We start from the raw sequence: 26,919 nt of genomic DNA, 5'->3' as shown, positions 1-26,919 counted from the left end.
TTAACCTATAGCATAAACTGAAATGCATTATCACCTTCCTACTACTTCATACATAGCAGAGAAGTAATGACACTTAGTATGCATTTGAGTGAATTTTAAAAGACCCTGGTTAAGATTGGGGTAAAAAAAAAAATTGTTTCCTAGAGTAATTGATTAATGTAGCACTTTTAGAATCAAAACCAATGGAAACAATTTTTTTTCTCCTTCAAATCCTATGGTTCTTTTAGACAGTTCAAGGTAAGAAAATATGACAATATTTAAGAAATTTTAATTTTGTAGAAATAATAAATTTTTAAACATAAAATAATTTCTGTTTATATTTACACAAAATTGAATTCAAAATATGGATTTAGAATATATGGTGTTCAGTAATGAGTGTCCTTATTTTTAGAATCCCTGTCAAAATGAAGTCAGAAACATTTGTACATTAGGGATCACTAATTAAAATTTATGCAAAAAAAAAAAAAAAAAACAGAAATCCTGTCCAAAACGAAAAATGTTGTTGAAAATGCCTCCAAGTTCCAGCATGCAATCAAACTGGTTTAAATGCTATCATGCAGTTTTTCTTTCCGGTGTTTCAACTGATTTTCATAGTATTTTTGCTTTTTACTTACTTCAATATTAATTTACAATGCCTGACCTCTGACAGACTTAACCTTTTGGCATCGTTTATAGTACGATATGCAATGATCCTCCACCATAAAATAGTTAACGTTAATAGTTTTATCTTTTTAAGAGAAGGAAACAAATAAATACATAATCTTTTGTATTCTACTCTGACTAAAATCAAAAATATAGCTTTTAAATAGCACACTTTCTTATTTTGAGGATTTATCCATGATTATTAGGTTATTACATAAAAAATAATTAACAATAAAAATTTATATGAGTGAAAAATGCTTATCTTTAACAACCCAAATATCTCTACCTAAGTCAGGACTGTACACAAAAGCACAAGCAGTAGAAAATGAATTCTGCAGCAACTTTTATGATTTAGAGGAGCCAAATATATCTCAACATGAAAAATCTGTTAATTTTCGTGACTTTAAAATAATTTTCACAGAAAAATTATGAAAATCCAGGACAAATCTTGACTACTGCTAAGAATCTTAACTTTACAAAATGGAAGATAATAATAATGGAAGATTTCAATAGTTCTAAGGGGTTAGGAGCGACATTGATACATTGAGCAAATGAAATTCTAGAATTAACAATTTTTAAGATGTTGATTTCAGAAAACTCTTTAGTTTCTATAACCGTAAACTTAAAGTAGATTTGCCTGAGAAATAAAATCTAATCTAATATAAAATCTAAATGGGTATAAAAATTCATATTTTTTTATTAAAGGCAAAGATACATGCATTTAACAGTGATCATAGTAGTTCAGTAATAAATAATATTTATCCATTAAATTATATAGTATATAATAAAAAAAATTATATATATATATATATATATACATAACTAAAAAAATTATATATATATACATTAAATATGTATTATATATATATATACACATAACTTCTTAAAAAAAGCCATGCATGAATATAAAATAAGTTGTATTTAGTTTTCTGAAACATGTTAATAAAACAATAGAAATGTAAAGGAAGATGAATTTAAAATGATAGCAGTTATTGATAAGAGTATAGCTCTTGTTTACAACATCATAGTGATAAAGAAATTTAATACCACATAAAAACAATGATTTCATATTTAAAACCACTCATATTATTTTTAAAATTCATTCATATAAAAAAATTCGTTTGAAATGTAAGGAATTCATGCAAAACATATCTTAATTTTAAAGATAAATCTACTGAGTCCCATTTTACTTTATTTTGGATCTAACAAGTCCTCTAATTCATCCCAAGGACTTATGTAAGCTTTAAATATTATGAAAGATTTACTTGAAACACAGAGCACAAAATATTTATTTCTTTATAAAGCTTAGCTATACAATACAATAGCTACACAATAAAATGACTACATAATGAAATAGCTACATAATGAAAAAGCTACATAATGAAAAAGCTACATAATGAAATAGTATTTATACAGCTATATAATCACATTTTATAAAGCTATGGAAGATATGCTCTGATAGTTGCTTGAATGGGCTTCCGGCACATAGGACAAAGTTCCATAGCTCCTGCACACTCTGTACAGGCAAGAAGATGACCACAAGGAAGGAAAACTACACCGACTTCTTTATCCATACATATTTTACACAAACAGTGGTCTCCAGAAGTTTCACTCTTGTCTGCACATTTTTGGGGGACTAGTTTAGCTATGGAAAAAAGCAAAGAATTATAATTAGCATTTATTTTTCCCATGTTATCTTAACAGGGAAAATAACAAAGCAGGTATAACTCAAGTACATATACAACCAATCTACAATAACTTAAATCTAAAAGGACTGATCAAGAACTTCAACCAGTTAGGAATTTAAAACACTATTAGTTTCAGTTTTTGACTTAAAATAAGCATTGCCCTTTTGGCAACAGGCTTATAGATTTACTTTAGAATATTTTTATTTCTCTTAATACTGCCAAAGTCAGTTTGAGAGAATTCCATACTTAAACACTTATCTTTCTCCTACATAGCTGCATATCTATTCACATCTTTAATAAGATAAAAAGTCTTACGTTAGAAGATAAAATTTAAATTTTGTATAAACTTCTGCTTTAGTGATAAACACATCTTCCACACAAACTTTAACAAGATATAATAAACAGAAAGCTCATCCAAAACTGGGTGGTTTTAAAATGAATGAGATAAGTTAGAATGCATATATTGACATTAAATTTTTTAGCTCTTAAGTTCAAACAAATAAAATGCCTTATTGATGTGGTCAGTGAAACCCAGAGAAGCACGGAAATGATAGTTAACTTATTCTTTATAAGTGTTAGCTCTTTTTTTTCGCACAAACAATTTTTTCTGAGTGGCTGGGTCTATTAAGCACTGGCTGCTAAAGAAAGGACTGATTTGTGTTATGGTTGAAAAAATAAATATTTGATTTTATATTTATAATTATACAAGCTTTGATTCATTAATTATGGTACAACAGAAAGTCCATGGTATATCATTATATGTACAGTCCGCAAAAAAAAAAACGAATCACCCTGAATAATTTTCGTTCTAATGATCGGATTTTCACGAACTAAGTGTCAATCTTAATGGTTCCTGGGGGTGACCTCAAATATGTTAATTAATTAGTGCTAACTATTAATTAAGTTACGAAATCAGACACAAAAACGTACTTTCTCTGAATAAACATATAATTTTTTTTACATATTTGGAATCTAGACCCTTGAATTAGTGGGGGTAGACAAAATTTTAAAAAAATTGGGTGGTAAATTGGGCCGCAATAAAGGTTTATATATTTGGCGATAGTCCAGAAAACCGCCAAAAAAAGTCGCCGGCGCAAATAAATATTTTAAGATAACCCATTGACTAATTCAAAAGAGGAGTGCTTAATTTTACTAGGTTGCTACGCAACCAAACTCTGATAGTAAAAAAATTGAAATAATGTTCAGTGATTGCTCGGAGGGGCTTAATTTATTGTTAATAGAAAATATCTCGAAGTTTCCAGGCCATAAACAATTTTTTTAGGGGATTTCTGTCCAAAAAGCAAAAAAAATATTATTTTAATCTCCTTTGAAAAGTAAATTTGAATCGATTTATAAATTATTTATGATAGTTTTTAGAATTTAAATACATGAACTTTTTATCTGATATTATTTAGATTACACTGTTTTTACTATATTTATTCGAGGATTTTATACTAAAATAAAATGAGCATAACTTATTATAGCTATATACAAAATTTTAGGGATAATCATTTTTACAGTTTTAATCGAGTCTTCTAGGCAAGAAAGTTTGAAGAAGAAAAAAGTGCTTGAAAAATAAAATGTAGATTGCATAATAATTCTAATGCACATTCACAAGGCTTTCTATAATTTACGATATTTCTTTTTTCTATAACTCAAGGAATTGCTGAATGTTTAGTGGCATTTTAAAAAGATTGAAATATGTTATGTTTAAGAATAAGATATTGAAATAATATGTTGCAAATTGTAGGATTCATTGCTTAAAAAATCGCTTCATTCTACTAGATATTTAGGTTACATCATTTTCTTTGGATAAAGATGATTAGCAAATAGCATCCTCATGTTTCGATACATTCTGAAACTTATACGTTCGCAAATTCACCATAAAATGTCGCACAGCATATTCTTCAATTACGATAAGCTACATTTACCACCAAATACTGCTACTATGGTTATTTTTGCTTTCTTATATATATCTGATGATCTCTTTTTAAACAGAGCTCGTAAGATCCTTAAGATACTGAAATGGGGACACAAAAACTTAAGAGATAAAATATTTAATTTCATTAACTCAAAATATCTGGTGTCAAAATGTTAATTTTTAAGTTAAATATAACTTTTACAATATTGATGTTCTTACATTTTTAAAGATCATATGAATCCTGATAAAATATTAAAATGCATATGCTTACTTTAACTAGTGTAAAATCCTTATCAAAATAATGATCAAGACCCAAATGTAAAACAGTATAATTGACGATAAAAACTCAACTGGCTTCAAAACATATGAAGAGGGAAGTAAAAGTCGACATGTTTCGAGTTTTCAAATATAATCGCCCATTCTCAAGACTTGTCAGGCTTGGATAACTTGTGACTTTTATTATTGGACGCTCAAAACATATCTATTTTTATTATCATCTATTATTTTTTTAAATCAATGAAGTTTTTATATTTTCGATTCAGTTTCTTGGGATTATCCATTTAGTTACACAACATATTAAATTATTTCACTCGATATTAAAATAAGTTTTACATATGTTATAGGCACAGGTTCTTAGATTGAAAAAATAATAATTCACTACTTTGTAAAAAAATTAATGCAGTAAAAAAAAAATTTTTTTTTTTTTTGCTGCAAGCCTTAACATTTTAGTTTAAGGTCATAAAAAAATTCCGTTTACAATTGAAATTTCAAAAGTCGAATGTGAAAATGGAATGTCCCCTAGTACCAGGAATCGAAATTAAATAGTAACAAGGACAACTTTTTTAAACAAGTTAGCGTTTCCGTCCTACTAGAAGTTGTTTGAAAAGGTATTTTTTATATATCGATTCCAAAGTTTATTCTACATATATTTCAGGGTATACTTTCGGAGTATTTCGATCGAGTTTATTTTTACACCCTTATTTGCTTAAAATTATTAAATAATTTACTTAAAATAAATTATTCAAGCTACATGATTTAATGCATTTATAGTATAATAATAAACGGAGCTTCCAACGCATATCCTTAACCTTAATACCGCTATCATTAAATAAATGGAATAAGCTTAGATAAATAATAAAAGTTAATTTTTCCCTCGTGTAATTTTCAAGGAATAATATGTTTCGATCAAACAGATTTCATTCTGGAAATAGCGAAATTATTGAGTAGGTCCCTTGAAGCAATATCATTCTTATCCTCTTTTGACGAAATATAGGAAAAATTAGTTTTCACAGTTTCTGTAAAAAGTATGTTAGCCTACTTGCCACGTTTTTTTTAAAAAAATTTTTTATTAAAATAAGGTCGGAAATTGTGTATTGTGTGCACAGCTTCGGAATCCTTACAAATTTCAATTTTTAGTATTTCCTGATTAACAAAATAAGGCGTTTTCCTGATAACAAATTATACTACAATAATATCTTGGAAATCATGCTAAAGTAAAAAATTAAACAAAATAGTTTAGTATATTATCAGAAAAAAAATCTACTTGGTATCATAAAGAGTAAAAGATATAATGAAATAATTAGTGAATCACACGTGGTCAGATAATTGAAAATTTAATTTCACAACTAAGATAGTAGGACGACATTTAAGATACTGAGATATTTTAAGACACTAAAAAAATTGGCTACGTATTCCACAGCTTTTTATGTTCGGTATCTTTATCCTCTTTGTAGTGACTTATAAAACATCAACACTATTTTAGATAATCTAAATTGAAGTCACAAGAAACAAAAAAAAAAGACAATCAATAATTTATATTCTTTTTTCAAAAAAATAGTATGCTAAGTAAATAATCAGCTGTTTTGCATTAAATAATTTTAAACAGCTGAATGTTTTTAATTTCTTAACAAGGTTTTATTCTTAGCTAGCAGACAATAATTCTTTAAAAAAAACTTGACTATAATTTGAAAAGGAAACCTAAATTAAAGAAAATCTAAATTAAAGTTCTAAAAAAATTATTAGTATATTAATGAAGAAATAATAAACGTAAAATGGAAAAGAATAAGAATTTTAAAATGTTAAAATTTTATTAAATAGTTGGTAAAATAGTTCTGCGATACACTTCCGGAAATTTCTTTTAAGATTAGGATGATATAGGGTTAACCAACAAATGAAGGAGCATTTCATAGATATTTCTTAGAAATAAGATTTTAAACGTTTTAATTTAGATTGATTGGTAAGAGTACCTTACTACCTAACAATAGGAAGTCCTTTAACAATGCATTTAGTTATCTGGTCTTTGAGTCTTCTCTGGAAAAAGTTTTGAATTTGTTAGTATCTGTTCAACGCCTTGTTTCTTTGACAAAATTATAAGGTCAGTGTTTGTTGTTATCCGTTTAAACTACAATTAATTGCATATAATAATGCTTTTTCTTTTCATTGTGAAAAAAAGAATTCAAAATATGGTCATTGAAGTTACGTTTTATTTATTTTAAGCATCATAACATAAGCAAGTACTGAGATTAGGGGGTGTTTATTAACTGGATTACAGAACGATGAAAAACCAATGTATAAACAAGTGTTCCTTTACTGGGATTTTTTCAAGTTAATGAAAATAAAAGAAAAATTTTAATTTTCTTGTACCTTTTGTCATATTATAAATCAAAATTATGTTAAAAAAAAAAAAAAAAAAAAACAACTTCTAACCAGTGAAGGAACAGGCATGTTCCTTCACCGAGAATAGATTTCCCAGTGAATGAATAGTATGTGTGAAATATGATTTTACTTGGATAATTAGTAGTTCAGCGACATAGAGGACTCCTAAAATTCAGTTAAATGTTGTATGAATAGTTCCTAAAACTATTTCATTTAAATATGCAAATTTAATTGCTAAATTTATTTAAAGAATTATAATAATAATTAATTTATTATTTATCTTTATAAATGTAGTGATTAGTTATTACATCATACCTTAGACTCCTTAATAACCTATGTTTATTAACTAAATATAACAACTAAATATAATAATAAAAGCTTGAATGGAATCTCTGCAGGATTTTGTGCCAATAATTAGCTAAATTATTATCCTATTGCCGTCTTTAATGTCCTAACGGGAACTGGTAGGAAAAATCCATTTAAAGACAATTATCTAGGTGAAAAATGGGTGAAGTTTTTTTAAGGTGACATCCACCGATAACTCAGTGCAATGCGAAGATAATTTCAAAAGGCAAAACTTCCCTTAGAGAATAATATTCGAAATACTGGTTTTAAGAACTTCAGAGAATCTTTAGGAGGGAAGTAGCCCTGGCATCCTTTTATAAAGTGATTACTTAAAAATTATAAGGATTTATATTCTAAAGAAAAAGTACCTCCCTTGGTAGTTTTTCCTTACAGAAGAATTCGTAGAGATATTACAGAATCAGTCCCTGCTACATATTTCTTTGGAAAAAGCTATTCATGAAATGAAACGATGACCGCAGCAACATTTTACAAATATATTGCAAATGTTTCTACCCATGGCTAATTAAAAATGCAATCAAATTCCTAATTTTGCTTCTTCTGGATAGGTATAAATCTCATATCAATTTGAAACTGAGCAAGTTTTGTTCCTCAAAACAAATTTTCTGGTTTAGTTTTCTACGTAATTCTTGGAAATCTCGTTAGATCTTGAAAACAAAAGAATTGTAAAACAATATGTCTAGAAAATTTTACATCCATTTTTAAATAAGATTTGAGGCATCAACTGATGAAGTTAAAATGCTTTTATGAAATGCGATATTTTTTCATTCGATGTAGAAAACGTTGACTGTAACAAATGCATGCAAAACAGACACCAAGAGTTAATGAGCAAGACAACTTATCAATAAAACACATGCTTCGAGAGTAACGATGCGCTATTTCTTCAGAAGCTTGAGAAGGAAATCTCACAAGTTATGTTGCAGATTTTTAAAGGAACATTGACAGAAAAGTTTAATCTCCCAAATATCCAATAGCCTGCGCTTTTCTCAATATTGAAGAATTTATTTCAAAAAGAACAATTGTATAATCAAATTTTGGCTCTGAAGCTGAGACAACTAACATTAATAATGAAAGTATCTTGAAAACCGATTTTGAGATAAGTCCTCTTGAGGCATTGTTAGTTGCAAAAACGATTGGTTTCATAAGTAACTACTAGATATAAGTCAATGAGAGGTGGGTTTTACTCAAACTTCGAAACTCCTTTTTCTCATTTATTATCCAGTGAGGAATTCTGGAAATGGAACTGGAAAATCAAACGAAATTTCGAAGATACATTTACATTGGCCAAAAATTTGGAAAAAAGAGGAAGGTTAAATCAAAAGAAAAGAAATAAATTACTCATGACGAAGAGAAAAAAAATACTTAAAAAGATTTTAAAAAAAGCTTAAAAAATATGAGGAAAAGATTAAACAAAAAAATGATCGAATTATAATAATAATAAAAACATCATCAGATTACACAATGATAAACATTCACAATTTAGAACGGACTATTAAACTGTGAGAAAAAAAATGAAAAACATTTTTTAAAATTATGTATTCAAACATATTTTACTTTCCATTCCATGACTGAAAAAAAAGTAAAATTTTCCACATTAACTATGGTTATATGTCGTAATTCCAAGAAAAATCTTGTTTTTAGACATTTGTGTGGCCTATGGATTCCTAACGAGCATCAAACATTATCAAAATTAAGTGTTCATTCTCTGGAAAATTTAGTGTTTATTCAGTGGTTAGAGCTGTTCCTTTACTTGGTCATCTTACTACTTATTATTTAAACCACCAAAAGCTTAAAACAATATTATGTAAGTTATCTAACTTTTTTTACATAATTTGCATTTAATAACAAATATGTCGAAACCATCATTTAGCTAAAATTACAAATTTTGAAATTTTTATGAATTTTTTTAAAGGCAAGCTAAGCTTAAGCGTTCCTTCATTGTTTAGTTTACCCTATAAGATGTTGAGAAATTTGCGATGTTGTGAGAGATGTTTAAAAATGTTGACTACATATTTTTATTAATATTTATAAAATATATATTCAAGAAATTGATAAATATATTATTCCAAATCTATGCATACGTATGTATATTATTGAAATTGTATCAGTTATTGAAAAACAAAATAAAAAATAATCACATTAAATAAGCACAATCTGGTGTATTCTATCAGAAGCACGCTTTTTTAAAACTAGACATTTGTTGAATAAAGTGTTTTTTATTCAAAATTCTTTACTAAATTGCAAATAAATTATTAAATGACTAAAAAAGAAACATCGTATTTTATAGTGTGAAAGAAATAAAAATAAAAAGATTAGCAAACGATTATTAGCGAAAAAAATATGAATGAAATTTTACACTACGCGCGCGAAGTCAAGTTCCTCCCAAGTTTATCACATTTTAATATTAATCGCCCCAATTAGTTATTTCTTTATTGTCGCCAAATTATTTTTTTTAAAATAATTAATTTTAATTTTTCTCAGCTTCTAATAAATAAAAACAGTTGAAACTTTAGATTTTTCAATTGAAAAATATGTAGATTAATATGGTATAAAAAAATTCATACCTTATAATTCAATATTTTTTCATCCTCACTTTAATTAAATAATAAAAAATAATAAATAATTATTAAAAATTATTTTTTGCATGAAATTATCTTTGGGTAAATGAGTTTTATGAGTGGGTGCAATTTTTTTTGAATTGCTTCATTAGTTTTGAAAATATGACTGAAAACGCAAAAAGCGAAATTAACATTAAGGGGTACGAACTTTGAATCGCTCTCCTGACCAAACTATGGGGACCACATTTCCCAGATTGCGGCTACCCCCTATATTTTGAAGATAAGAAATCCAAATATGTAAAAAAAAATGCATGTTTATTCAGAGAAAGTACGTTTTTGTGTCTGATTTCGTAACTTAATTAATAGTTAGCACTAATTAATTAGCATATTTGAGGTCACCCCCAGGAACCACTAAGATTGACACTTAGTTCGTGAAAATCCGATCATTAGAACGAAAGTTATTCAGGGTGATTCGTTTTTTTTTTGCGGAGTGTACAGGGTGCAAAATAAATAAGTGAACACCCAGAATAACTTTTGGTGTAATGATTGGATTTTTCCGTACTAGAACTCAATTTTGATGGTTTAAGGTCCTAACCTTAATTTTGCTAATTAATCAGAGCATACAATATTTTTAATTATGAAATCAGTCAAAAAAACATACTTTCACCAAATGAACATACAAAACCATTTTTTCAGATGGATTCCGATTCTTGACCCTCAAAATATGGGAATAACCATAATCTAGAATATATAGTCCCAATATTAAATAAATAATCCCAAGAAACTGAAGCGGTAAGATATTAGCTGATTAAAAACTTCGTTTGCTTCAAAAATATATAAATAGAAAATAACAGTCAAAACGTGCTTCAAAAATAAGCACCCATTTTTAAGAATTGCCAGAAATGAATAAAAAGAAACAAAAGTGATTTAAAAGTTGGCAACAAAAAATTGAAAAATAATAATGAGAAACCAAACTAGAAAAAGCACAGTTGCCGAGAAAGAAACATGTGGAAAAACAGAACAAGGAAAAGCACAGTAGCCGAGAGGGACAAATCAGGGTAAATTACATTTCCACCCACTGTGGAAAGGTGTTGAGGAACTAATGTTTTTATGCGAATCAGCATTCATATGAATAAGACAAGACTAAAGGGAAACAAGATGAGCAGATGTGACTGGGGCAGAAAGTAATTTTTGCTTTATTAAAATTGAATTTATGTCAAAGATTTCAACAATATGCAGCAATTGATGATCTCTCAAATTCTTGATAACGGACATATCATATTCCTTAAGTCCAAATTTTGTAAGTCACGTCGAGTTTGTCCAATGCAGTTAAGGTCGGACTGACAAGGAATGTGATAAATGCTCCAATGATTATCAAAGCTAATAGGATTTTTAAGAGACTTTAATTTTATTTTGTTAACAGGCCTAAAACTGAATTTAAGACTAAACAGGAGAGAATATTAGCAATTTCATTACGAACAGTAGAAAAAATGGTAAAGTAAAAAGTTCTCTGTAAGGATTAGAAGAAGAGGAGCATTTGGCCTAGTGAGTTTAAGAAGAACTGAAACAATTATAGAAGGGTTAAATCCACGGTGAGAAGCAAAAAAGCAGAGGAAGTTGAGTTTAGAGTTTAAAGAAGAGTCAGAGCAAATTATGAAAAGAAGAATAGATGAAAAGTTATTCAGGGTGGTCTTTTAATACTGTACTTGTAATAAATATATATTTAAATAAAATCAATCTAATAGCTGCTTTATCTAATAATTAAGGCAAAATGGAAGTCAATTGGTAAATAATATCAAAATGCTAAGTGAAACATGCAATTACATTAAACAAGTACTGCAATTTTTGGCACATTCTCTGTGGACGCTGTTTTTAAACAGAATTATGAGTTTAAACAAAATGATGAGATGATCAAAGCAGATTATGAGAATATGCAGACACTAGACAATTTAAAAACAATTTTTCATGTAAAATTTGTCATAGCCGTGTTTATTTCACATAAATTCTCCATAATTATAATTGTATTTTATAAAATTAAAGTGTATTAGAAGAGTGACAAAAAAATTTGGGGGAGGGGAAACAAATATAATAAATTGAGTAATTATTATTTTGTTGCAAATTGTTACTTACACATAGATGATGTTATATAGTCTTTTGTTTATCAGAATTAGGTACCTTTGTAATTTTTAGAAAAATATTATTTAAAAAAAAATTAAATTTGTTAAGGTATAATTTAGAATATTTTTAACTATTATCAATTTTAACTATTAGCCTTATCATTTTTAACTATTTGTTCTGAAATATAATATAATCATGGATACCCTACCTTTTTATGTCTGAAAATGATGGGGTCAAATATTCTGTATAATTTCTCAGCTTTATTCAGCTCTGAATTATTTATTTATACATTCTTTGTTCCTATCTCATACTTCTATTTCATCTTTTTGTACATTTTATCTTTTTTTTATTATTAATTGATCTCTCTCAGGGGTTGATTTACTATTGTAGTAGTTCTCTTATCACATTCTCCCTGTTACTTATTTTTAAAATAAATATGAACAAAATACATATCGAAGGTGCATGTTTTCAAAGTGCATGTTTTTAATTTCCTTTTAATCCTTTGTCAAAAGAAAAGAAAGCTAAACTTTTTTTTTCCCTTTGAAATTTTTTTTTTCTTTTCAGAGTATCCTTAAATTAATAATCAATTCATTTGACTTTACTATCTTAATCAAAAATAAGTTTTAAAAGCAGCTAAAATGTTTAGAAATTAATAGTTTTGTCAAAGAACAGATACAGCAGAAGATAACACTAATTGCAATAAAAGAATCATAAAAAAAACTATAAAAGGATAGGAATTGCAGATGATTATGAAGATATAAAAGCCTTATCCCAAGAAAAAGAACAAACAAAAATTTTATTTTATTGCGTTTTAATTTAACCTACTAAAGGTACCACTTCAGTTCATCTAATTTGTAATAAAATCTAAAAAAATGTCCAGAAAAAATATTTTCATAACAGTAACGGTCAATTTAAGACTGTTATTTAGTTTTATTTACTTCATTTTCTAATAAATATTGTTTCATTTTACTACCTACTTATACTTAATTATAATTTTATAAAACAATATATTGGCAAACATTCAGTTTGGAAAAAGCACTAATCTTAGGTCAACAATTTTTCATAGTTCAAGAAAAGGAAAATCACAGATTGCAGGTTGCCCCAAAAAATTAACCGAAAATTATGATAAAATTTGTGGCTGTCTTTTTTAGTTTTATACTAAAAATCTATAATTTCTTGAAATTTACAATAATAAATTAAATTCTTTTATGCAATGTTTTCAATGTCCTAATGCTTCTTGCCATGTTTAAATTACATATCCAGTTATAAAACGGTTTAGTGAAATTACACCATTATAAACTTTCTACATAAACTTAAAGAATAACAATTAATACATAATATGTGCATATTGATGATATGCTAAATAGAAAACATAATCATATAAATAAAGTAACATACTTTTCGTACTACTACAGTCAGCTGATTCATGAATTCCCTGAAGTGAGCCTTGTGAATGACCTTCAGCAGCAGAACTTTGCTCTTGGTTCATCTCACTGATCGTACACTTTCTGATATCAAGTTCATTTAAATTGAGACTTTCAGCAGATTTCTCCCTACATTTAATTTGATGAAATTAGTTAATAATTTTAAAAAAGGAAATTCAAGCTAATGAAATTAAAATTAGTGAAATCAGGTTATAAATATACTAAACTAAAGACTCATGATAAAATATTATAATTTACACCGTTACATTATAATTCAAATAAGCAAACCGGAAATTATAATATAACTAATTGAAAATTATAACAAAATAAATCTACTACTGAAATAACAAAACAAACTGTATTAATTTCACTCATTTTACCATGGTTATTATTTTATTAATTTCAAGTTTCATATAAAGATAGCATATACTATAAAGATATCTATAATTCCATGTTTTGATACAAAAACAACTAATGTCTAAAATTCAAAAAAGTGAAAACTAAGTTTTAAAATTTATAGTATTAAAAAAAAGTAATAGTGCAAGCACTTTGGCTTTTGCAACACTACATAAATTAATAGAAAGCGATTTCTTATCCATTCTTTTAAAGCTTGATTCTTGTAGATAAAAGTTGAGAAAATAATTTGTTAACTTTATAACCTTTCATAATTTATTTATTATTCCTTACTAATCCAGAGAATCAGATTTAGGCTTAAGCAAAGAAATTAGTGTTATATTACATCTTTACATAGAACTGGAAAGTGCTGTATATGCATCATATTTATTGTAACTGCAGTCATATTTATTGTAACTAAAAGAACTCAACAAAATGAACTCTACAATAAAGTTTAATGGATTTTAAATATTGATCAATATACCTTTTTTTTAGGAATAAAATCATTATCAAATAGTACAACATATCAAGAAACATTTAATTTTATACCATCATTTTCCAAATATTTAAGTATATCAGTTTAAAACTGAATAAGAAATAGCTTTTGAAAACTGCTTTCATTAAGCTTTACCGGCTGAGAATGAAAATTGAAAATTAACAGCTTTCTCAAAATCAGTGGACATGATTTCTCAAAACATTATCAATTCTTATAAATAAAATTTTACACACTTCTTCCAGATTAGAATTGTCAATAAATTGAACTTAAGTTTTTTCAAAGTACAATTTATTTCAAAAGGTAATACTTAGGTCTGAACGTTACTAAAAATCATAATTTTTGCATACAATTGTGCCAGAAATTCAAATAATTTTTTTAAAAATCCTTTTATCAATCACTTGTCAATTTTATCAAGAAGTATGTAAAAAGATCAATGATGGATCAGTGTTTAAAAAATCATATACACAGGGCAGACATTTATTCTAAGGGATTATTGAAAATCAGATCATAATGGCAAATGTTTGAGAAAACATTTCATAAAACATGTTTCAAATTTTGTTTGTTTGCACGTTAAAAGATTGAACAGAATGATTCTTTTATTATGATCACAAAATTTTAAAGGCATTCCTTTTTTTTTTATGATGAAAAACAAAGAAATTGATATTTCACATAAAATTTAGAATAAAATTGTTGTGATATTATAATTATTTATTATAAACAGCAAAGTCATTCTACAAATGCAGTATTTCACAACATATGGATTGAACATCAATTTATATGGATTGATAATCAATTTAAGGTAACAACATTTTTAGTCAATCAATTAAAGAAGAGTGCAAAAAAAAAAAATCATGCAATCATTTTTTTCAATTGCAAAATCATATAATTCAACTATTTCATAACATTATTAATTTATAATGATATGCTAATAAAAATGTGTCGTATTTTTAAAAGCTCCTATAGCATATTTTGTATGTTATGAAGTATTTTAATTTGTTAAATAGCACCAACAAACTTTGTAAATATTATATTTATAAAGCAGTTTTGAGCTATAATTTTTACTTGAAATTGTGATTAAAAACAATTTTTCCATTCAACACCAGACATCAACTATATTACCAATGATCTATTTCTAGTGTAAGTTTGATAGAATTAGTGGATATGGTTTCTCAAAAACTTATCCATCATTTTTATTAATGAAATCTTGCACACTTCTTTTACCTTTTTGTTTTGGTGCAGATTAATTATAATTAAATTTTTTTTTAAACCATATAAATTATAACTTAATGTACCAATAGGGAGTTTAATTTTATAGGTTTTATTTAATCTGCGTTTTCTTTTTTTTTTCATGTAGTTGAGCTAGACCAATTTTAGAACAATTTTGTTTAAAAGGAGACTGGATGAACAAAAGTAAATCTTGTGCACTTTTGAAAACAAATGACTGGGTTGTAATGAAGAAAAATCGAGGCTGGCGTTTACATTGAGCAAAGGGAAGATGAAGATGCAAATTTAAGTTGAATTTGCCATGGCTAATATATACAGCTTATACATAATACAAAATTATATATATGTGCAACTCCCATGTTTCAACAAATTTAATGCTTAAGGAAAACATTTTATAAATAATTAGAATAATTATTCTTGTTTTTAGAAGAATTTGTCCTGCAAAAAACTATTTCAATTAGAAAATAACAAATTGTCACATAATATATTACCTATCTACAGGAAGTTTTTCCATTTCATCTTTCAAGCATGAAACTGCAGAACATAGATCATTTAAATCAGAGAAACTAGAGCCAGTTTCTTCTATTTGTCTTAATACAGCAACTCGGACAATATAATGGGGAAATAAACCAGAATCAAGAACATATTTCACAGCACTAGAGGCCATTGCTTCATCGACTTTGGCCAATAAAGTATCAGAACAAAAAAATTTGGATACATCTTCAGCTTTCTTTTCCTAATAAAATGCAAAAAAATATGATGAAATAACATTTATTATTAAACCTAATAACTTAAAATCTATATTAGTATAATAAATTTTTAAAAAGACAAGGAAAAGAAAATTAAAAAAAATAATAAATTTTAGCTAATATTCAAGTAGCAAATTTCAGCTGCAGCTATTTTGAAACTCTAAATAGATTTTAGAAGAACAAAAACAGTTTATTCTCATAATATGTAAACGAGAAATAATGTAATGTGAATCAAGTTTGGATGATTGATGCAAAAAAAATATATATATATATATATGTAGAAAGAATTTAATCACAGAATGTTATCAAAAAGATCGATGCCAGCACTTTATTTATTTAAATTGCGCATATAAATCTCAATGCGAGATTTGTAAATCAAGTAAATATAAATCTCAAGAAGAATTTTAAAATCCTGTGAATACGAATCTGAATGTTTAATTTTAAAATCAGGTTAATACGAATCTTGATGTTTGATTTTAAAATCACGTGAATATGAACCTCAACGTTTAGCTTTAAAATCACGTTAGTGCGAACTTTGATTTTCAAGTCACGCTAATACGAATTCCAATGAATAATTTTTAAGTCATTTGAACAAAAATCATAATAGTGGCCAACATGACCACGTGAATACAAAACTCGTTATTTGGGATAAAATTGCGTAAATACAAAACACGGTAAGTAATCTTAAAACATGTTAATAGGAATCGCAATGTGTAATTTTAAATCATGCAAATTCAATTTTAAATTGCACTTGCATTGGTAGGAAAAAATTGCAAAAATGAATAATTTTTTACTTGGGAATTTTTAAAAAAAACTAACTTTTTTTGAAGAGGTGGATTCTTTTTTTCTTATTTAGTTAATACTAAAGAATTTTCCACGATGGTGACAATTTTTCCAGCTCTGATCAGAAACAAAAATAAGGACAAATTCTAACCTTGTAACAGAGTTGGCCAAAAATGTAATCGATTACAATTTTTGATTACAGTAATCAATTACTTGTAATCATGATTACAATTTTCAAAAATTTTGATTACAGCTGTAATCATGATTACAATGTTGATTACAGTGATCAATTACTTGTAATCGTGATTACAAAGTTTGATTACAGCTGTAATCATGATTACATAGTCGATTACAGTAATCAATTACTTGTAATCATGATTACAATTTTCAAAAAATTTTGATTACAGTTGTAATCATGATTACAATTTTGATTACAGTAATCAATTACTTGTAATCATGATTCCAAGTAATTGCGATTACAAGTAATCACAACAAAAACGATTACAAGTAATTATGATTACAAGTAATCAAAATATATGATTACATGTAATTTGATTACATGTAATTATGATTACATGTAATCTAATTACACGATTACAAGACTATTGTATTCTTATAAATGATTATATTTTACAGTAGATAGTAGAATGTATTTTATAATGATACATTTTGCACGTATTAACATGTACTGCATTTTGTTCGTATTACTATACGTACAAATGAATGTAACTGAAATGTATGTACATATGATTTTATCTAGTGCATATGTTCAGACATTTTAGTATCACACACATGTACATACACTTATATTGTAGGTATAAAATATATGTACGTATGTATATAGATAACAATTACGTATGTGTGTGCAAACAATGTAGGCATGTACATTTATACACAATTAATATATGCATTTTATGCAAATATTTGTGTATGTAAAATGTATATCTATGTTCATGTACGCATGTATATACAAGTACTTGTGTTTGTACGAACATACATACATTGTCTGTACAATGTATGTCCCATGCATGTATGTGCAATTTATTTATGAACAGTACAATATATGTATGCATGTACTATATAGATATATCTGTAGGATGTACAATATATGTATGTATACATGTACATGATATGCATGTCCAGTGTATTTATGTACATGTACATAATATGTTCATGCTCAATGTAAGTATCCAATATGCATAATACATTTGTGAACTATTGTACGTACATTGGGCGTATTTATATTTCACATATATTCATACATGCATTCGACATGCATAACGTACGTACATACACACATTTGAGATGCATATATTGTACAGATGTATATACATATAGCGTACAGATGTATATACATAGAGCGTACAGATGTATATTCATATAATGTACATATGATGAAATGAACATATAATGTTCATATAATGTACATATGTGTGTACATATACAGTACGTATGTGCATAAATATATTGGGCATAATTCTTTCGTAAAAATTTTACATGTGTACATGCATGCTATCCCTATCTATGCATATGGTGCAATGTATATATGTACAATGAATGTATCCACACATGTACAATACACGTATGTTCCATGTATGCATATCCATATGTACTATATATGCACGTACAATACATGAATGTATGTACATACATTGTACATGCGTACATACATTACATGTATACATATGTACATTACATTTATGTCTAAATATGTGTACAATGCAATAAATAAAATGCATGTAAGTTAACTTTTAATGACTCAAGCAAGTTAAATGACAAAATCAAACGATATTTAAATTTAGTTTTTAGCTTTAATTGTTCTATATCATTTTGAAATTCTCTGAATAAAAAATTATTTTCAGGTATTTTCATGAAATGTTTGACAATACAGATTTATTTTTTTTATAACATAATGCATGATTCACAGAAATTTTTTAAATGGTAAGAAAAATGGTAAATTTTATGTGTGGAATTAATATTTAGAAATTCCAAATAAAATTATCATTTGCTTTCTAAAAAATATGAGGTCGAGTTTCATATACCTTAGAATAATTTTAAAACAAATTTTAATAACTTTACTCATATAAATTTCTTTAATGTATGCACAATGTATGTGTATATTGTAATTACATATATTTAAATGTACGCACGTATTTGTACATTACTTTAATTATGTACATGTATACGTTGTATGCACATGCATACATTGTGCATATAACTATTTTTTTGTACATCTATGCATTACATGCGCATAAGTATTAACAAAGTATGTAGTTATACAAGTACATACGTAAGTTGTACATAAGTACATACTTTGCGTGCACATATATCGATGTACATATAAATATGCATGTATACATGTACGCATTTTATTTACGCAACTATGTGCATATATTGTACCTTTAAATAACGTTTTTACATATTGTACGCAAATACGTACAATTTTTTATACAAACGTACATTGTATATACGTGCTATTATCGTAAATTTATACAATATATGCACTTAAGTACATAAAAGCATGCAAACGCATAAACATTATTTTCATATACGTTCATACATACATTGTCTATGTATACAAAGATACAAAACACTGTCTTTTTGTACAAACTAACATACATGCGTACATGTATCATAAATGCATAATTATATGTACTAAGCATATGCGCATTGCATTAAGTATATTACAATATAATTATGAACATTGCACGTACAAACAACGTTTGTGCATACATTGTATGCATAGAAATCGCAAATTGTACGTTCATGCGTGCGTACATTCTATGTACATAAAAATATGTAAACACATGAATACTTACATAAAAAATTTGACTATAGTATACAATCGTAATAACTTGTAATCGTATAGTTTGATTACAAGTAATCACAATTACATGTAATCAAATTACATGTAATCATATATTTTGATTACTTGTAATCATTTTTGTAGTGATTACTTGTAATCGCAATTACTTGTAATCATGATTACAAGTAATTGATTACTGTAATCAAAATTGTAATCATGATTACAGCTGTAATCAAAATTTTTTTAAAGTTGTAATCACGATTACAAGTAATTGATTACTTGTAATCGTGATTACAAGTAATTGATTACTGTAATAAAAATTGTAATCATGATTACAGCTGTAATCAAAATTTTTTGAAAGTTGTAATCACGATTACAAGTAATTGATTACTTGTAATCGTGATTACAAGTAATTGATTACATAGCTGTAATTCTCTGTAATCAATTACAGTTGTAATCGATTACTGTAATCAACGGCCAACTCTGCCTTGTAAGACTCACTATTTTCCAATATAACATAAGCAAAGATTTTATCCATAGAGCAGGTACAACGGTTCTCAACTTATTTTTACTCATTCTATCTTTTTCACTATTGCTAAAAACTCACTCTCACTATTCCAAAAATCAAAAAAATATGTACATAATCTACATTTAATCAGATTTAGATTTTTGGTAACATGTTTTAAAATGTAAACAAAAAAACAGGAAATTTTAATATTTCCTAATTTTTGTTACAATTACAAACTAATAATTTAAACAAAATAAGTTTGAGAAAAATCATTTTTTTCTCTTAACTAATTTTTGGATGAAAGGAGCAGTTTCAAAAATGTCCATTATAAGTTGCTTTTAGTGTTCCAGACCTGAAACCCCTGGTTCAATAAAATAAATCACCAAAAATTGCAACTATGTTCAATAGTAGCACTTTCTGTAACTGACAACTCAGAGTATTAGCAGTTGTAGCTCAACTATTGAATATACATTCTAATATTAATTAGCCTTTTTTATTTTATAACGTTTTTGGTAGCTTTATTTTTAAAATAATAATAATTAATGACAAAAATTAAAGCATATTGATGTTTCTTAATCAATAAGAATATCAGATAAATCTCTTTAAAAATCATGTAAAATCCTACTTTTATTTAATTTAGAATTTTAACCTACTTTTCTGAGGATCAAAATTCTGTTCAAGATAAGTTTTATTATCAAAAGAACATCATTTCAGATGGAAAACCAAAATTTTAAAACATACATAAAAGTAACATAAAACAAATATAGCTAGAATAAAAAAGGCTAAGTACAACTGATTTAAGCATACAATTGAATAAGTAGTAAAGGTTGGTTTATGAGGGTGTTAATTATTTAAAACGAAATATGGTTTTGCTTTATTTGCATAATATAAATAATTATATCAAAGGAACTAAAATGCTGTTTAATGTTAACTAAATTATTTATTTCACTGAATTATTTCAAATTTTTTTATTTCTAATGGTCAAAGCTACAGAAGATTACTGCAATGTAGAATAGAAAAAAAAAATAGGACAAGCAACAGTAGTAAAATAGAATAAGTGAGGCAACATAGAATTCTAGGAACCTAAAATGCATATTGCAAAAAAACATTTCAGTGTCCTTAAAATAAAATGCCTTTTAATTTATTTTATTTCAAAATAAAAAAGGGTTAGAAAATTACCAGCATATTTTCAGGAACATTAGTTTTCAAAACTTCTTCAACAAATTCATCTCCTTTGTTCAGCCTTAAGAAGTGACAGTTACAAAACCATTTTGCATGTTCTACCCAAGGATCATCTCCAACTTCCCAATTACACAAACCTCCATTACAGTGAAAGCACTTAGTATGATCCCCAATACCTAGAAGTTCAAGTAAAATGATTAAGATAGGCTAAGAATAATATCATTGGGATTTACTTCTAAACAAAACTAATTTTTTTCTTGAGCAATGCATTTTATATACATCATTAATAAGTCAGACACAACTTTACTATTTCAGATAAAAGTAAAATGTTCTATATTTAAAAATACTGCACAGATTCTTAATGATTTAAGTTGAAATACTTTCTCCAACTTAAATTGCACAGCCTCCTAATAGTATTTTAGTTTGAAACTCAATCATACCCTTCTAACCCTCTGACAATACTGAATGTAGAAAACTACTGTCCTATTAGTAATTGCATACTTTCTTGTACAAAAATTTCATAATGATAAAGGAAAATGAAATAAAGAGGTGACACATTCACACAAATTTTACCAATTAAGAAAGCATCAGAGTTTTGAAAAAAGATCAAGTACACAGACTAATTATGTTTGTTAATGTAGCTCAGAAGACATGTATTAGTGCATTTAAATACATTGAACAATGCAACACATTATCTAAACAAAGCAGCCTAGCTTTAAAAAATTTACCTATGTAAAAAAATCCTGCATTTGCCAAGTCCTCTTTGGACACAGGAGCTGTTTTGGGCCAGGCTGTAAAGGAGCGTAAGCGTGCACTCAGACTTGCTTGTTGTGGATGAGCAGGACTGCTATATAAATGTATGCCAAGTTGCTCTAAATTTAAATGTTCTTGATCTTGATCTAAAAGTTTTGATTTTACTGATGCTTGTTCAAGTACATGTTTTTGCATATTTCCACACAAATCTTCAGATTTAGAATGAAACCAAGGCAACTTCTCAATTGTGTGATTTTCATCTGACAAATAATCACACCAAGGAAAATGTTTCTTATGCTCCTCAAAAGGATCATCTTTAGATTCCCAGTTACTAACTATGCCTTTACAAAATGGACATTGCACCTTATCTTCCACACCAAGATAAAAAAAACCAGCAGCAGCAAGTTTTGAAATATCGATATTGTTAAGTGGCCACTGTTTTTCAAATGATTTTAATCGATCATCAAGTGTTTTCATTTTATTATAATTAATGTTTTTCATGATTTCAGCTAAATATTTTGTACTTTCAGAAGTTGGAGCTTTTTGTTTAGAGTCAGGACTGCCTTGCTTTTGATTTTTTTTGTTAACTATAGGAACATTTCTTGACCTTCCATTGACAAAATCGCAATTAGGAAATAACGTTGAATGCTTTTTTTGTACAATATCTCCATAATTCCAATCTTTGATATGACCATGACAGCTGAAACAAATAACTTCATCTTCATTACCAGCATAATAAAACCCTGCTTTTGATAAGCGTAATGGATCAACGGGATAATGTACAGGCCAAGGCACGAAGGACTTTATTCTTTCTTCTTCATAAGAATAATCAACAGGTAAAGTAGATCCACTGTTCTGAACCACTTGAAAGTTAGAATTTGCAAAACGAACACTTCCAGACACATTGTTGTTAGGCATGATAACCTGAAATTCAACATTAGAAATTTTGTAATATTCTATTAATAAAACACATATAATAAATATAAAAAAATATATTCTCTTCCTTATAAAAATTACATTAAAACATTTAAAGAAGATTAAGAAGAAACATTAATTACATTAAAACATTTATTTTTCCCAAGATTACAAGAAGGTAAGATCAAACAATAGTTCACTAATCATAGTTATGTGTATAGAAATGTATATGTTACTTTATAATTAAAATAACTTTTACTGTTCACAGTCATAAAATTTAACAAAAATAAACAAACAAGAAAAAAATATGAGATAATCTAATCTTAAATAGGATATTTATGTACATAATTGTAACTTAAGAAAAAAACAAGCTAACAATTAAAATGCAGTGTGAACTACAGCTGATGGAGACTTGAAACAGACATAATTTTTATGAATTCAGTGTTAAAATACCATTTTTAACAACAACAAAAAAGTTTCAACAATGTAGCTCACAGAGCATTTTTAACTTTAGGTATGACGTCAGATCCTTAACAACCATAAAACAATAATTTTAGATGCTTAACCATTAGGACTGGTGATACATCAATGCATAGGAAAATATTGATCTTAAGCAATCATCAACAATTCGATGTTTCAGTTGTCGTTTTTTTAGTAAGCATCAGAAATTAAGATTTACCTGCAATGTATACAATGTTACGTCTAAAGAGCAATTCTCCCGAACAGGCATCAATAACTGCAAAATCGCGCAAAGAGCATTTTTCTCTGATCATAAGAGATCAGTGAGCACTGAGATTATTCTTGTTATCCTTCCCCATCATGATTAATCAAGCAGAGATATATGTTTTACTGGCACGATAAATCCCGAAGTGACTATGAATAATTGAGAATCGAAGTGTTGAATCTTTCAGCTATCAAAACCTGCTTTTGTGTTTTGTTTTAATATAAGTTTGAGCAATGACAACATACCAATACAACAAATTCCTCGCTCTGTCGACCTTGAATTTAACAAACATTTATGCAATTACTCTTATCCATTGTTTATTTATTTCTTCATAGACGTAATATTCACTATTAAGATAAAGTATATTAGTTAAAGAATAGTTTTGAGCAACGGTATTAGTCTATTTTTACCAAATTTGGTGCAGAACGAAATCTATTGCCTTAGATATATTTTGTTCTTACTAAATAAAATGCATAAATTTTTTTTAAAAAAAAAACAATGTTATGAATGCCACCTATTACACTGATGCAAAATAGTGCGATGAGTACTAAATTTCCATATTTATTCGACTAATGAATAGTAGCAAAATTTTAAGAATCACTTATTGATACAGTTGAACCTTGTAATAATTAATTTTAAAAGACAAGAGAAATTGAGTTACAATAACTAAAGCTCACCGTACAGATTTAGTACATTTTAACGTTCATCAAAACTTTTCTGTAGAGTAAAAACTTTCAAAGAATAAATACTAGTGCTAATTTATTTCTAATCTGCATTAAAATATTATTAGGTCAAATTTAAAAAAGTAAATTAATGTGAAATAAACATAAATTTATAGAAAAGTCCTATAAATAGGAAAATAAGTTATACATTGTTTTATTTTCAACAAATATCATAGATTTAACCAAGAGAGACAACAAACTTTTTCGAAGCAGAATTAAACTGTGGGGACGGTTCAGAATTAAACCGTCATCTCGTTCGAAGGTCACCAATGTAGGGAGAGGAGAATTTGACCACGTCAACCGTCATCGATGAAAAGGTACCCCACCATAGAATCGAGTTAACATGTCTTATATACTAGTTAATTGGAATTATATTTTTGTAATGGTAGATGCACTACACTAACCTTCAGGTTTTATCAAGGTTACAACAGCCATTGCTATGGCAACTTAAAAATAATGAATGTTAAATATATTTAATTAGAATAAAACACATTTTTTAAATAATTATCACACACATATATATATCAATATTCATTACCCATATTCACTCCAATTCTCTACAAGTTGCACTTAGAATATATTTATAAACAGCTTAAGAACCCAAGTTATATATTATTTGTATTATAACCATCCATTATAAAAAGCATAAATATGACTGAGCAATTTTTATTTCTGGAAATCACTAAAACTAAAATAGTTCTTAAAAAGCTTAAACATTGATTTTACGTAAATATATTTGAGAATGGGGAGTATTTTTGTAATAACTGTTCCTGGAAGATCGGGATTTGAAACTTTGTTATCATGAGGGAGAAACAAGCAAGTATAAGAACTTTGGAAATAATAAAAATATGAACAAAAAATAAACATGATAGAAAAAAAAAGCAAAACATCAACAAACAGAAAAAAGCTTAATTTTTTTTCCAGTATAAGGTCATTTAAAGTCCCTATTAAGTTTATGAATCACAAATGTGCGCATTTAGGAAATATAAAACATTTCAGAGTTAGTTTGTTTGTTTTTTATTATATATATTATTATATATATAAATTAACACAAAATGAATTTTTAATAAATATATCCAATTAACAACTTTAGATCGCAACATCTCACAAGAGAACTGTAACACGGCATTCAATGTAAAATCGACAAACAACTTACCTATTTTAATTTGCTATTTTAATACATTAAATAAGCGAACCTATTTTAAAAACAGAGAAATTAGTCACCATCAAAAATACATGCAATAAATTTAATAACAAAACTTATCACGGTTTCGGTTTTTAATAACGTCGCAATCGCGATAGAGACGAAACGAATCATTCACGCCAAAACAGTTCCGAAAAGAGACGCGTCATTACTAGACTCCACTTGTGGCGCTAGTAGCTGGTGTAGTCTTAGTCTTTGTGGAATTTCCTATACTTAACATGGGAATCAAAGACTCACACACTTTAATTTCTTATTTTAAGTAATATTCGAGCTGATTATTTTAAGGTGTATTCTACCAAAAGTATGTCTTTTCTTAAAATGCACTATAAAGATTTAATTTTTTCCGACAATGAAAGAAATTGAAGGAATTGTTAATTAAATTCGAGTCTACAAAACTAGATGTCGGGTTTCGATCCCCACCGGAGACTGGGAGCATATATTTCGCTCTTTATCTTTTAAAACATTATAAACTCTTAAATCAACTATTAAACACTTATTTTACATTTAGTTTTTTATTTCAGATTTGCTGAATTATGTATTTAAATACATGGTTTTAGTTTAAATTTTTCCTTAAAAAAAGTATAATTTTTTTTTAAAATTAAATATTTTTATACGCTTATAATTTAGTACCTATGATGCATTTCAGCTTCGCATAAACAACTCTATTGTCTAATTTTTAATTTAATAAGATGAAAAAAAATTTTATTCCAGTTTGCTTTTCGTTATAAAAAATTTAGAAGTAAAGCTTTACTAAAATGTTTTTATTTAAGAAATTTTTAATTTTGGCAAAATCTGTCCTAATAAATTGAAGCAAAATATCAATTTCTAAACTTGTAATGACATGGAATTTATACAATTTTTTAAGTTAAAAACGGAATTGATAAAATTAAAATTGCATTCAATTTTTTATATTTAAAATTACTTAAATTTTCGAAGCAAATTACGCTTACATACATTTATATCAAACTAAAAATAAATTTTACCTATAAGCACACATATATGAAGTAAATCTTTATTTTTACATTGTTTAGCAATGATTTGTTTAACATAGCATTAAAGTTAATATGTAAACTCAAAAATATTTTAGAATT

The 26,919-nt window shown here is 27.0% G+C and overlaps 1 protein-coding gene across 4 annotated transcripts; it reads right to left on the bottom strand.

Moving 5' to 3' along the window:
- Positions 1 to 1,913: 1,913 nt before the first annotated feature.
- On the bottom strand, positions 1,914 to 25,960 carry LOC107447772 (putative inhibitor of apoptosis). Of its 4 annotated transcripts, none has more exons than XM_071188016.2 (6): positions 25,781 to 25,960; positions 22,239 to 23,187; positions 21,508 to 21,686; positions 15,974 to 16,218; positions 13,353 to 13,498; positions 1,914 to 2,287 (listed from the first exon to the last, which is right to left on the bottom strand). In XM_071188016.2, the coding sequence occupies exons 2-6, from the start codon at positions 23,179 to 23,181 to the stop codon at positions 2,082 to 2,084; spliced, it is 1,719 nt and encodes a 572-aa protein (XP_071044117.1). In that variant the 5' UTR covers positions 23,182 to 23,187; positions 25,781 to 25,960; the 3' UTR covers positions 1,914 to 2,081. The 4 variants fall into 4 exon arrangements, with proteins under 4 accessions (XP_071044117.1, XP_087012272.1, XP_015918264.1 ...); XM_087156146.1 differs by having other exon boundaries at positions 13,344 to 13,498; positions 25,781 to 25,920; XM_016062778.4 differs by having other exon boundaries at positions 25,713 to 25,781.
- Between the last annotated feature and the right edge of the window lie 959 nt (positions 25,961 to 26,919).

Source organism: Parasteatoda tepidariorum, chromosome 12, assembly GCF_982258835.1.
Source record: "Parasteatoda tepidariorum strain Cologne lab strain chromosome 12, Ptep-v5.0, whole genome shotgun sequence".
NCBI classification, from domain to species: Eukaryota; Metazoa; Arthropoda; class Arachnida; order Araneae; family Theridiidae; genus Parasteatoda; species Parasteatoda tepidariorum.
This window is presented reverse-complemented; position numbering and strand designations above follow the sequence as displayed.

Coding starts and splice junctions, on each gene's coding strand:
- LOC107447772 (XM_087156145.1), bottom strand. Junction 16,219..21,507: donor ATGTTCCTGAAAATATGCTG/GTAATTTTCTAA, acceptor GCATTTTATTAG/GAAAAGAAAGCTGAAGATGT. Junction 13,499..15,973: donor GAAAAACTTCCTGTAGATAG/GTAATATATTAT, acceptor AATTAAATGTAG/GGAGAAATCTGCTGAAAGTC.